Source organism: Platichthys flesus, chromosome 18 (assembly GCF_949316205.1).
Source record: "Platichthys flesus chromosome 18, fPlaFle2.1, whole genome shotgun sequence".
Classification (NCBI taxonomy): Eukaryota; Metazoa; Chordata; class Actinopteri; order Pleuronectiformes; family Pleuronectidae; genus Platichthys; species Platichthys flesus.
The window spans coordinates 2,185,097-2,199,162 of NC_084962.1; the positions used below are offsets into that span (position 1 = coordinate 2,185,097).

Genomic DNA, 14,066 nt, shown 5'->3' on the forward strand with positions numbered 1-14,066 from the left:
GCACCATAATCTTTAAGCTGTGCTAAGACATGTAAACACAGCAGAAAGGTTTCTTTCTCTTCCCAAAATGTGGGGCTTTGTGTTGCCAAAAGTTACAGCTGGACAGTTTTATAGAGGAGGCAAAGAGTCGGCCTTCTCTGCCTTGTCCTGACTGTGTCGCACTTCCTGCCTGATCTCTCTCGCAGAACTCTTTAGCACGTCTTTATAGTCTTTAGATTGTTACAGATGGAGATAAGGCGACGCGCTCTGAAGCTGTTATCAGACGCATTTACGGTTTTGCACTTGGCTGTTGGTGTGTTTCGTAGTCTTTACTCTACTTGAGTAGACTAGGAAAATGTGAGAAAACACAGCATGATTTTCTAGACTGTATACAAAAGTACAGAGGGTTTCTTGAATAAACTCATAATTCTTTATGTATCAGAAATGTAATAACCACTGGCAAGGTGACCTTGGCTACCCCTTCTCCTCTGTGATATAATTACTGTGAGGCTTTTGAGAAAGCAAATGAAACAGATTTTTGGGACATTGGCTCTCTGTGTGTGGACAATGCACTTTTGTTGTGTTGCTCACTTCAATGAAAACCCTAAGTAACCACTGCTGAGTGTGATGGAAGGCAGTAAAAGGAGCTGGACTTTATATTAAGATTTTTTTATCTTTTAAAACCTCTAGATGTTGTTTGGTTGGAAACAAATCTATAAGAACATTTTAATAGCATTATGCACATGTGTCACAGTGTGAAGTCAGTGACTATCACAGAGGAAAGGTGGAGCGAGTGAAGAAAAGTAATGCCTTATTTTCTCTGTAAATTAAGGGGGCTGCCATGGTGAAGGGACATGTGCACTGGTTTTATGGTAATCCAGCAAATCCAAAATAAGACAGCTTTAAAGTCAGTAGTTTCGTTTCAAACATGGTATTAAGCTGCAAAAATACCGAAATGCTCTCATCAAATCCACCACGTCTCCGACCACTCAATTCACCTCAGCGTCCACTGCTAAATTAACTGTTGAATTTGTTTAGCTCCTCTCAGCGTGATTGTTTTGAGCTTCCTAGGTCTGATAGTCCAGCCTGTCTGCTCTCTGGATGCTGTGGAGCCGACTTTAACCATAAAGCTGTGGTTTGCTGTTTGATTTTCCTCCTGCGCAGTAAAATCCCTTTTTCAACTTTGTAACATTTACCCTGCTTGTAGGTAAGTAGCATTTCTAGAGACGACTTGCAAACCAAGTGGTATTTTTGCATTTGGTCTTTTTAACAGACTTTGAAACTTGGAACTCTATGGTGAAACTAGTTTTGTCACAGTCGATATGTTTCTATACATCAAACACACTCTGCTTTGACCTTGTTAAGAAGTAAGTATATGTGTGTATGTTGACATAGCAACGGTATCCATGTTTTTACAGCTTTGTTTACTTTAGATGATGAAGGCATCCATGCCAAGTCTTTGGCCTCAATTAGTCTGGAAAGTTGATTTAAAGTATTTGTGGCATTTACAATGCCCAACCTACTGGGTTTGAGGATGATGAGCTTTTTCTTTATGACGTACATGTATAGAAGGAAGAGCTGAGGTGGATTTAATTACATAAAGGGACACCTCGTTGGCTTATGTGTTAAGACTCAGTGAACACTAATCAGACAGTCTGTTGTTTGATCCCCAGTTCTGATCAAGTGTCCATTTGCAAGTGTCCTTTAGCAAGATACTAGGTATGAATGGTGATTTATCAAAAAGCACTGTGAAAAGAAGCCTTTGAATGTGTGCGTAAATGGGTGAATGTGGCTTGCATGGTGGATATTATCAGAAAAAGGCTATATAAATACAGTCCATTTACCCTACTAATACTGGGCAGTTCCTCCCTCAAACAGCCATAGTTCTTAGTTATGTGTTAAATGGTATATAGAGCACTTTTGTAGTCTTGCTGACCACTCAAAGTGCTTTACAGTACAGTTTTTGCCATTCACACATACAGTGCATCTATGGGCAGCCGTCAGGGGCAATCTTTCCAGAGGACACTTGACACTGGGATCGGACCACTGACCTTTAAGCTCTACGTTCTGAGCCACAGGTTTAATGACGGCATCTCAACATTACTGCAGATTTGTCAGCTGCACATTCATGCTGCCAATCTCCTGTTCTACCAAATCCCAGAGGTTCTACTGTATTCATATCAAGTGATTGGGGAGGTCATTGATCTTCTCTGATTTGGCGGTGTTTATCTCTCTGGCTGACTGCCAGTGAGAGCACAGACAGACGGGTGCGCCAGTGAAGCATTATATTCGTTCTGAAAGTGCTTATTACAGTCCTGCGAGGGCCAAAGACACTGGCTTTTTTCAGACAACTTTATCTATTGATGACTATTGGGACGTGAAGATGGACGTTTTTATTGGGGTCGTTTTTCATTCCTATGGTTGAGGGTTAAGAACAGAGGATGTCGGACATTGTTAGCACTATGAGACAAATTTGTGAATATGGGTCACACAAATACAATTTCATTGATTGTGTTTCAGAAATATCTTACCAAACCTACCTTCCAAGCAGTTACGTATGAGAGATTTAAAACAAAATTAATAAACACAACATCAGGCCAGCTGTGCGCACCCTCTATAATTTTTATAAATGCCAGACATGATGTAGTTTGATGTTTTTCTGTTTACATTTTTTGCTGTTCCCACTTCCCAGTACGTTAAATATGTGTGTTCAGGAAAGGCAACATTTACCCTCACCCCTCCTGTCTCCGTCTCGTTCCCTGTCTCTGTCTGAGAGGACATGTAAACACCACAAACCCCTCATATCTCACACCATCACTAAAGTTCAGATTTAAGTGCCAGTTTTCCTCTGTTTGAATCATAGTCCTCGTTCATGTATAAAATGATTTGTTTGGTATATCAATCCTTTTTAACCGTCTTGCACAGCTTTGTAACAAAGGCATTCAGAACATATGTTTCACACACCGACCACATATCAGGGCGAGGCATTCACTGTTATGTCTGACTTGCTAAATGTTGTTATAGCGATGCCCATGCTTTGATCTGGCCGGACCGCTCTCAGATAAGCTAAATTTGTGTTTTGCAGGCAACAGTAACGGTTGAGGCACTTTCTGTATCAAATAAACAACTCTCTCCTAATGAACTGCTTGGACCAGGAGCTGTGCAGTAATGCTTGGAGTCTGATGAAAGCTGGTGACACCAAAGCGCTTTTTAATAAACACAGTCAGTTTAATCAGCCTTTTATAGCATGACTCTCTATTATTGTGGTCGTGGACAACACAATTAATTTGTCAGATGTTGATATGTTGTACTACACTTTGGTAAATAACGATTTTTTTAATGAATTGTACTTTAAGGATGCACGATGCAGAAAGATCTAATATCATAAGCCCTTCTGGCTTTGGCACATGGCAGTCTTCTATTTGTCTCATTATGCCTCATCTAATTCATGCGAATCGGACAGGCCTGAAAATATATTCCTTCCAAATTAAAGAGGGACTTTCTTCAAATTCAACACTTGGACTCCAAGTTGATCCTCTGAGCAAGATATCTCAAGGATGCCTGGAGGATTTTCCATTATATTGGCACAAACTTTGATTCAAGGATGAATGACTAGAATTTCGTCATGTTAAGTGATGAGATTTTATTACCAAAAGTTCAAAGCACTTCTCTGGACATTAATTAAAGATAAGGTTGGTTTTCTCTGAAACACTTAAAAAATATATATATTTATTTTCTCTACACAACCTGATAGCTGCAAGTAATAAAGATCTGTGAAAAAAAATGAACACTCTGGTACTCGCATGACTGTAGGAAACACAACCGATGGCGTACCTGTCTGTCACTAACTGATGATCCTACCTACGTGCACCCAGGCTGCGCTCTCACTGTGCATGATCACAGTCTTCACAAGGGGAAGAGACCCCCCCCTGAAGCAGGGACGATATCCAGAAGTAAGCGGGTGAATAACATTATAGGCGACTACTAGCAGTTGTCAGTGTTCATATTGGCGAGGTTTTCACAGGAGAGTCGATGGGAGGGGGTGAGATTTATCGGTTGCATGTTTAAAAGTGTTGCAAGCTTTTTTGCTAGCTTTTCCAGGAATATCATCCCTAGATTAAAAACCAAATGTCAGAAACAGGAGAGCCTGTAACCATATGCTTTAGTGTTCCCTGTACCACCCCATCTGATTCACCCGTGCTTTGCCATAGCATTGTTCCATGAGAATATTGCTAAGCAATTGTCATGAGATGAGCCTCCTAAATTGCAGTCAACGCCTTGTTTTAAAATAGTCCTTACAAACAAACATTTACATAAGAAAAACCCTTCTATAAGTAACACAATGTACCATATGAGCTCACTCACTCCACTTGGATCCAATGTCCTACAGTAGCCTCAGTCTGCTGCAATACACTACTTCACACAGAGAGACGTGGCCACTGTGACCACAAGAGGGTTATATACTGTACATATGGAAAGGATGTGGATGTGTTGTCGCATGGTTTTGCATCGAGAATCAGAAAGCCAGTCCAGAAATATGTCTGACTCTTTCAACTTAAAATAAAACACAACAAAAAGACCAAAGGCTAAATACAAATGGCAAAAAATTGTTTTAATGAATAAAAATCGAAGTCTTAAAGCTTTATATATACATATATATATATATATATATAGATAACTGAAAATACTCATAAATTAGCTGACATGGATCCTGTTAATTCAACATAACAAAACTGGCAATAAATTTAGATAAAATATTCTTTGCTACCCACATATTGTGTCTCCTGTAGCCCTGAATGAAGCTGATTCCCAGCATGCTCCTGGTAGCCTGATGGTAGTCTATTGTTTATGGAGATTGAACCTTGAGATGGGAGTATAATTCGTCTCTTTGAGTGCCATAAACCCCCTATGATTAAAGCAAACCTGGCAGGCTCTGGATTTTACATGTTTTTGCTTTCTGTGCATATTTTCGTCCTGCATCTGTCGTCAGCGCGATTCAGCCAAGATAGATACACTTTAATAAGTTGAAGGGCATTTTAACCTGAGTTTTTAACTTTTGTTTAAAATGGAATATACATTTGGATTCTTCAGCTTCTATTGAGACAGTTGCAGAAGTGACTATAACAGTTATTTGACACCTTATGGGAACTAAAGATATGCCTTGAATGTATGAGAATGTATAAGCCTTGAATGTATGAATCCTCACAGTTTTCTTAATATAGCTCTGGCTAAATATAGCTCTGGTTTGGTATAATGACAGATTTCAAAGGGGGAATGACTGTGTGCCTGGCGTCACTGTCCCCCACAGTGATGTGCACAAGGGTGTCCAAAAACCACTGTATATTTTTTCTCTGCTGCCATTGTTCTTGTTTGTTGCCTTTTCTCTCTGCTTCGATCACATTTCTTCAAAAGGCAGAAAGTCTATGAGAGAAATATCTTTTAGACGACATCTACCTGTCTTGTGAACTACTAAAAGTTTCCCTTTCACTGCCAAGCGTGTCTGTAGGTAATGGCAATGTCCATACAAAGGTTTATGTATTTGATACATTACATTTGATCTGGTTAGATTTGGTTTCACATTGCAATTTATGGTGCTGTGTAAATAATTTTGTATTGCGTACATTTTTCCCGTCATCACCTAAAGTAAATGTCTTATCAGTTTGATACCATAGCAATGCCATATCATCACAGTATTACTACCAACTTCACCATTACTCAGCATTAAAAAAATGTAAAAAGCCAAAGCCCTCTTCTTTCAAACATTATATTGTTGGAGGAAAAATAATTCTGCGATCCTGCCTTTCTCTATTGTTTAACGCTGACCAAACTATCGAAAAAAGCCAAACTTTTACTTAAAGCATTAACCCTCAATTGCATTTGGACCAAAACAATGGCCCATGCTGTTGAAAGAAAATAACTTAGGGCTAAAAAAAAGTACAAAGTTTTGTTACCTTAGTAGAAAAATGCAACCCCAACAGGTTTTTCCTGTCCCAGCAGTGGTGGCAGATATGGATGGGATATCCCCTTTCATCCTTTGCAGAAATATCTTCCAGGTTACTCCTCCATGAACATTTAGTGTTTCAAGTTTGGCATATGGTATGTCCCAGCAACGTAGGGTACCTTTTACCTACTACACTTACCTGTGTTTATATAACAAAACGCAGCAAATTTTACATACTATAGTGTATATAACATATATAACTTTATATGAAAGATATGATCATGACAATCTCAAGATTCTCCCTCTGTCACTGTCTTAGAAAAAAACTGTGTGCACCATGAGGGACATAATGCAGCAATTTGTGGTCAGTGTGTGCTAAAAATGGAAAGTCCACAGATAAAATGGCCTGGCCAGTGTTTTCCACGTTGTTCCAACAGGTGCTGGAAAACATTGTCTGTCTGGATGCCTTTTTAAGGCAAAACACCCAAGATTATAGCTTTCCTTTAGAGATCTTCTCCACATGCCTTGTGTGGGCTTGATGCACATTAAATATAATGAGAAAATGGATAAATGCGTCTTTCTTCATATTGTTATGATAGCCTTTATCTTCCTTGCTGATTAACTGGGCGATTAAAAAAAAACTAACGTGATTCTGGATTCTGCCCCCTCATTACTTTTGGTGTGGCTGTTTGTGAAACGCACCCGGGCTTGGCCCTAATTTGCACTGCAACTGTTAATTTGTGTATCCTGTCAGGGTGCTTTGATGTGTGAGAGCGATGGAGTTGCTGCTGGTCGCGGTTCTCTATGTGACGCTAGGCAGCTCTCCAGTAGTCCAGGCCCAGCGCCCAGCCTGCACGGCACGGTGCCCAGCCACAGGCCTGCAGGCCCTTGGGGCAGTTGCGTCCTAAATTCACAGCCAGATCCTTTTAGAGCCACATTTAGTCCACGACGCACCCAAACACACACAAATGTAGTAGTCAGCAAGCCCTGGTGATGAACCAAGCAGCGTGTAAAATATGCTCTATTGTACTTGTGGATTGATCACACATTACACAACAGTAATAATCTGGCCTCTCTACCCTCAGCCTAATGCCAGAGAGAGTGCCAAGTGGTTTACAAGTTTTTCTTAGATGTTTGGCAATTATGCAGGAAGAAACAAAGCACAGAGGAGCAGAGGTCACTGATCTCCATCAAGTATTACAAAATTAAACCACCTGCTGCCATGCAAATAGTCTTTGGATCTGAATGCAGAAACACAGAGAACCAAAGGCCGGACATCATTTTATGCCTACTCACTATTCCGCCAGATTCTGTGACTCAATGCAATCTCCCTTTGAGGATAAAGAAGTGGCTCCTGGTTCTGTGGCTTATCTATCCTGCCAAGATAAATAGGTATCTACTGTATTACAACACACCCTGCAGCTGTTTACTAGTAGAATTTGAGCTTGTTGAGGTTTTTTGAAATATGTTTTTATTGGCCTTTTGTTTGGACAGTGACAGAGAGACAGGAAACAAAGGGAGAGAGGAGGTGAGTGACAAACCGTAAATGGACCAGTAGTCGAACCCGGGACCTGCTGCTTGAGGGCATGTCGTTGCAGTGTGCCACTTACCTTTACCAACAGCCTACTCTGGTATTAATGAAATTTCAAAATTATTCATTTGTTGGCACTGATAATATTATAGTTGCAATGAAGAAGCAAATAACTGTAGCTATTGGCCCTTTTAAAGTTACAGTAAATGGTCTGTATTTATAAAGTGGTTTTGTAATCTAGATGGTAAATGGTTTTGTATTTATAGAGAGCCCTTCTAGTCTTGATGACCCATCAAATCTCTTTACAGTACAGTTTTACATTCACACATTCATACAGTGCATATATTAGCAGCACTTTCTTCTATAAGGGGAAATTCAGGGTTCAGCATCTTGCCCAAGGACAACTCGGCATGCAGATGGGGAAGACTTGGAATCGAACTGCCGACCTTCCGGTTGGAGGACGACCGCTCCACCGTCTGCCACAGCTGCCCACAAAGCTGACCTCTAAAAGCACTTAACACTAAAAAAAATTGCCATTCATCCTTTCACACACACATTTATACAGTGCATAGCCGTCAGGGGCGATTTTGGGGTTCAGTATCCTGCCCAATGACACTTCGGTTTACAGAAGGGTAAGATTGGGATTGAACTAAGCACCTTCTGGTTAGAGGCCAACCCACTCTTAACCCTGTGACACAGCAGCCCCCAGTTATGATTCAAAACGACATACAACATACAACTTTTCTGATAAATTTGCAAAAATGTTCATAGATTTTTTCCTGACCTACACTGCATGGTAATTCATTGGTTAGTGTTTGCGTAATTCTGCTAAGTAACAAATAAACACGCAGATGAAAGCATTATCCACTTTGGGCCTGTTATAGTTAGATCCCCAATAAAGAGAGGTAAATTGCATGTACATTATAACAAATTGCACGTTTGGTTGGTGGGTGATCTACTAAAACTAATTGCGTAAACGATAACAGGTGTAAACATGGTAGAGGCAGCAGTATTTAAATGAGTTTTTTGTGTGCGTCACTAGTTTCCGCCATGGAGCATTACAGAGAGGAGAGTGACCGCAAGAGCAAAGGGAAATTGAATGCCATGGAATTGGAAGTGTAAGTGAAGGGGGCAAACAAACATGTTGTTGATCTACAGCAAAGAAATGTATATTACTCAAATAAATATGATATGGGAGCGTATCTGCAAGAAAGTAAATGCCGTTGGTAAAACAAAAAACTATGAAATTAAGAGAAGATGGCAGGATGTAAGACCAAGAACAAAAGATAAAATTGCTCATAATAAAACCTTGCTAAATAAAACAGGTGTGTGTGTGTGTGGGGGGGGTAGTTAAAGAGATGCCTCTGACCAATATTGAACAGTAGGTGCAGTTCAGTTTCTGTCACTTTGCACCATTGAAGCGCACAGGTTCAGAGGTGTATCTGGTCACAAGGCACAAGGGGATTCCACAAAACCCTTGCGCTGTACAAATAAAATATAATTAAATTTATTGTTTTAGTCTGTGTTTGTCTGTTTATGTGTGTGTACGGTAGAAAGATTATCCAGAAACTACTCAAAATCCACTTCATAAATGTATGTGGTGGTGCCCAATTTTATGGGTTCTTCTAAAGAAGAACCGATTTAATTTTGGTGTGGATCCAGATCAGTGGTTGGATCCAGGATTATAGTTTTCACTTTCTTTCACATTGTGAGATATAGGGTATTTTATATCCTGGATCTTGATAAAAAATATCTGGCATGTTTATGGGAACGATATTAATGTGAGTGAGTGCAATTTGGTGTAGACGCAAACAAAAATCTGATTCTGGTTCAATTAAATTTGGTGTCATGAGGCGGATTGTTGGGCCTTGGCAGAGGTATGTGCCCCCTAACTCTAGTTCCATGATGGTGTTTAATCACCATGACCATTCCCTGGATCTTGTGTCAGCTGTGTACTTGGGTGGTAAATGTCAGGTCCTGGTGGAATAAAACAGCTTCTGCTCTGTGTTTCTGCTGCACGCTATCTGATCGTTTGAACGTCGCACAAAGAACGATGACGAGGTCAGTTGTTTATCCTCTAGCACACATCACTGCTACATGGAATTTGTTGTTGGGAGGGTCCCAGAGAAGAAAGCCCCCTCACACTGAGGGCCAATCGTTGGTCCCCATGACCTGCCCTTTCTGTTTAACTGAAAGTGAAATGGTCTGTGGACACAATTAACTTCAGAATGACATTTTTTGTAATGTCAGACTCAGATGTTTACAAAAGTGTGAAGTCCGGGCTCCTGAAATGAATATAAGCCTCTAGTTGCCTGTGTTTGTCTCCATCTTCAGGTTGGAACCGTCTACTGCATCTTGAGAACCTCCAGGAGCTTTGTTCTTCCTCAAGATAGTCCTGTGTTCTACCACCGGAGGGCACCATGCCCTTATTTTTCAAACTGTGCTGCAGGATAGTCATTAGCTGCTTGTGTCAGTCCTCCACATTTTAGGCTTATGTACAATAACTGAGAAGTTGACATGAAGCTAGTTAGGCAATTGTGTTGACATTGGGCCAAATACTTCTCATCCTTAATGGATTAAAGAGGTTTATTTTGTCTTTGCTTGAACAATTGGGAAAGATACAAGAGAATGAAATCCATTGAATCTGTTCAATATAAATCAAATTTCAGATCAGCTTTACAATGACAGTGACTGAACTGAAACTTCTGTCCAAATAGATAACAAAACTTCCAATTCACCTTCCATTGCTAAGCCATCCTCCTTGTAGATGCTGTGGAGATGATTGTTAAGACTTAATGCTGTCATGCCCTGTCAAGCGATTGGTAAGAACTTATATTTGTATGAGGGTTAGAGTTGGAATATCACGTGGACTAAAAATAGACTTTATTAAAATATTAAAAAATCTCCAACATCGATATACAAACAGGAAGCTGATTTTCTCACTGGCTTCTATATAAACTTTACGAATTTACCGTACACTCTAATGTTTTGCAGTCCTGAGAGTGGCACCTTAGGCCATGTCACACTGATTTTCGCTCTGTATGAACGAATGCCAAACCAGAAAAAAAGGGTTCCGACTAAAATAAGCAGATTTAGTCAACAAGACATCAGCTGACACGGCCTGACACCGGTCATTCAGATATGTTCAAGCATTGATTGCTTACGTTACCATTAAATTGCAACTGTAGATCTACGGCCATCATAACAATTTTTCGGTGTCTGTTCAGTGTTTAGATCATGTTGCTCAAACTGGACTTCAGCAGCAACAGTACCCGTGTGTTGTTCTAATAAGTGTTAAAATGAATACCTGCTTATGTGTGTCCATGTGACACTGAAGGTGCAGGGATGCTCCTGAGATAGATGTTCTGAAACATCAAAATTCATGAGAACACACCACAAAGCCTCACCCTGCACTGTATTTATAAGCCCTCTTTTCTCCTGCTCCTGAAAATAAGTGACGCCAAATTCTCTCTTTTTTTTTTAACAAATGCCATTTGTTGCTTGCATTTTTATGTCTCAGGATGAATCCAAATATGATCTATACTTACAATCGTCAAGTAAGGCTACACATAGAAAAGGAGAATGTAGTGCTTTTCAGTGTCACTGACTTGTTCACTGTAATTGATTAACCAAGTCACATTTCCTCTCAGTACCAAGGAAAAACACATTTTATTCTAAACTAGTATTACACAACATGTATATTGCCAATCAGCATCAAGTGCCTATTTCCATATAATTCATGCTTTATTCATGAACTGTTCCATTCATCTGAGAACCTAAGGTATAGGATATTCTGGGATTATGTAACAGAGCGCAGGAGAGCTTTGCCTTATTTAGCTGTGCGCAGTCTGCTGACAGGATTTACTGAAGGGCAGCTGTGGCATCATAGTGTGGAGAAACCACATTGCCTCAGAAGTGGGGAACATGACCCTGAGGTCCCCTTTTACCTCTTTGAATACAAATGTGGAGAATTAAGGCAGAACTCATCAAATGTTAAAAAAAACATAAGCCATGTTTTGCTTTATCTTAAGAGCGCCTACAGAGAATACTTTGAAATGTTTTAACACTCAAGGATTAACTAATCAGATTTGGGGAGTCAAAGGTCAAGGTCACAGTGGCCTCACAGAACATGCTTTTGGCCTCTTGAACATGATAACTGGAGAACAGCTTCAGTGTGTGAAATCTAGTTTAGGAATTAACAGCATTGTCTTAAAAGATATATTCTCCAATTTGGTGTTTGGATGTTGGTGACAGAGAAAGCTGTTCCACAATCTTCAACTGGTTGTCAGATGGGTTGAGAGCTTTAGAATGTGAGGGCCATACCATATGATACATTTAAGTGACGTCGCAGATCATGATGATCCCCACTGTGTCATCTTGAATACATCTTTAAGATCAAATCGGCTTGTCTAACTGTATCTCACTGTGTCTCTGCCCAGAGGACGCAGGGACTTACTTCCCAAGTGTGAAGAGAGACCCAGGCCGATACCTGCAGCCCTGCTCTGACTCTGTCAAGACCTGGCTGCACAGCATGAAGAAAGCCGGGAAGGTTCTCCTCCTCATCACCAGCTCTCACAGCGACTACTGCAGGCTCATCTGTGAACACATCCTGGGGTAAGACGGCCCACACTGGAACCACAGACTCACCCCCTCCTTAATAAGAAAACCAGGACCCAGTCTGCAGTGCTCACCATAACATCCCCCACAGGATTTATAACCCGGAAGTGTGCTAGGGCCGAGCTGGGAGGTTTTGCATCTCCCTCGACTCACAACATTCCTTACAAGGCCCTGCATGCCATTAGTCATTCCTTTAGTCAAAGGTAGCTCTTATATCCACCTCGAATTACCATAAAAATTCATTTGTACCCACTTTCCTGTCACTTGCTTAAAAGTTAAGTGGTTTTCAACTTTTAAGCTGGCTAGTTTCTATATTCTAGTAAACGGTACTAAGTTTGGTGAGCTGAAATATTCAGGCCAACTGGTGCATGCAATGCCTCAGGGGGACCAAAAATCAGCAAAAGTGATGTGAGTGAATGTTGGACTTTTTCAAGTGGGTATAAGAACATGAGTCCACATTCATGCTAACACCACCTTATGATGTGTTTGTGGCTTGCTCAAGTGTCAACAGAGAATAATTAATTGAGGTTTAGAACCCAAATATAAATAACAGACAAGCAGTGGGTCTATAATTAACTTCATTAGTTTTACAAATGTCCATATTTGGCAAGGTAAATGAAAAGTGGAATCCATCTCGTCACACTTAGCCATTTGTTACCAGTCCAGAAGTAACACTCAGCACTTAAGTTTATACCTGTAGGTGTGCAGCAAAGGGATTATTCTCTTAGTAGGATTTTTGTAGTTCAACACTGGCTTTGTGTATCACTAACATCCCAGTGCAGCGCACCCTGTGTGGTGTAGGCTTATTTTTGAAGCCTAAGCCCTATTATGCACTCGACCAAGCAGCAAGAGGGCCTTGAAAAAACACAGTGTCCATGTTGCTGCTGTGATTGAACTAACATAAGACTCTCTCATTCTTTGTGAGTTGCTGTTGTCTTTTAGTGCGCTCGCCCAGTGATGTGGTCTGCTCTTTCACTTTCCACACTGTAAGCTGATTGTTCTTTGTACGGCCAAATTGCAGGTCGACTTAAGGCCACTTTGCTCGCCCTGGATGCCAATTTGTCTCATGTGGACCCTGTGGCCCCCGCCTCGCCCCACGCTTCCCCTCGCTCACGATTTCCTGTTAGGCAGTGATCAGCCTTGGCCATTCCTGTAGTTCCTCACCCCTTTCCCCTGCTCGCCCGCTGTTTCACTGGCTGCCCCCTCCCCTCTCACGTCCATGACTTCCCAACACCACAGCATGCAACGCCTTACCGAGAGAGAAGCTAGAGCCCCAGCAGTGCATGAGTGTATGTGCACCAAATCATATTCAAATGACTGCTTACAAGGTCAGGGGAGGCAGATTTATGCTGAGACTTTCAAAGATTAGGCCAGCTTCATCTTGTCAGGTGTAGTTTGTAGAGTATTTTCATTGAGTTGGCCTTTTGAAAATCGTTCCTGTCCTACTATAAGTCAAGTTTAAGGAATGTAATACATGCTAATTAATAAAATAATTAAATTCAGTCAACCCAGTACCAAATTCTCTCTCTCTTTGTGAGACGCATTAGCACTTCACTATCAAGACAGCCTCTTCTGCCTCACTACACGGCCCCTCCTCTTCCAGACAAAAACCTTGCCTTCATCGGCTTCAGTGTGGTGAGTCGGCTCCAGGCCAGTGACAGTCAGCTGTCAGAAGTAGCATAACAAGGTCAGAGCTGTCTGGCAGGAGACTACTTGCCTACAGCCAACCACCTGTTCAGAGAAGCTGCTGTTATTTGGCCTGACCAGATAAAGCATTTACTGCTGGAGTGCTGCATAGCTTATTAATTTGTTAGGTGTCCATGTGTTGAGCATTTTTTTATCCCTAAGATGATACCAGTTTAGAAAGGGCTAAAGATTTTCCAGCTGTGTGAAATCAGCTTTAACTTGGCTCAATTCAACACATGATATCAACACAACACATTTTCACATGTTAAAATATCTTTAGAACTGTAATGGTTACTCAGCAATCTTGCCATT

The 14,066-nt window shown here is 40.9% G+C and overlaps 1 protein-coding gene across 1 annotated transcript in view; it reads left to right on the forward strand.

Annotated features, from left to right (window-relative positions):
• Window positions 1-14,066, forward strand: part of nt5dc1 (5'-nucleotidase domain containing 1) — a 59,843-nt gene that overhangs the window by 26,032 nt on the left and 19,745 nt on the right. Inside the window, exon 7 of the mRNA XM_062411524.1 lies at window positions 11,891-12,065. Within this exon, the coding sequence (XP_062267508.1) occupies window positions 11,891-12,065 (175 nt within the window). The remainder of the gene's footprint in view (window positions 1-11,890; window positions 12,066-14,066) is intronic.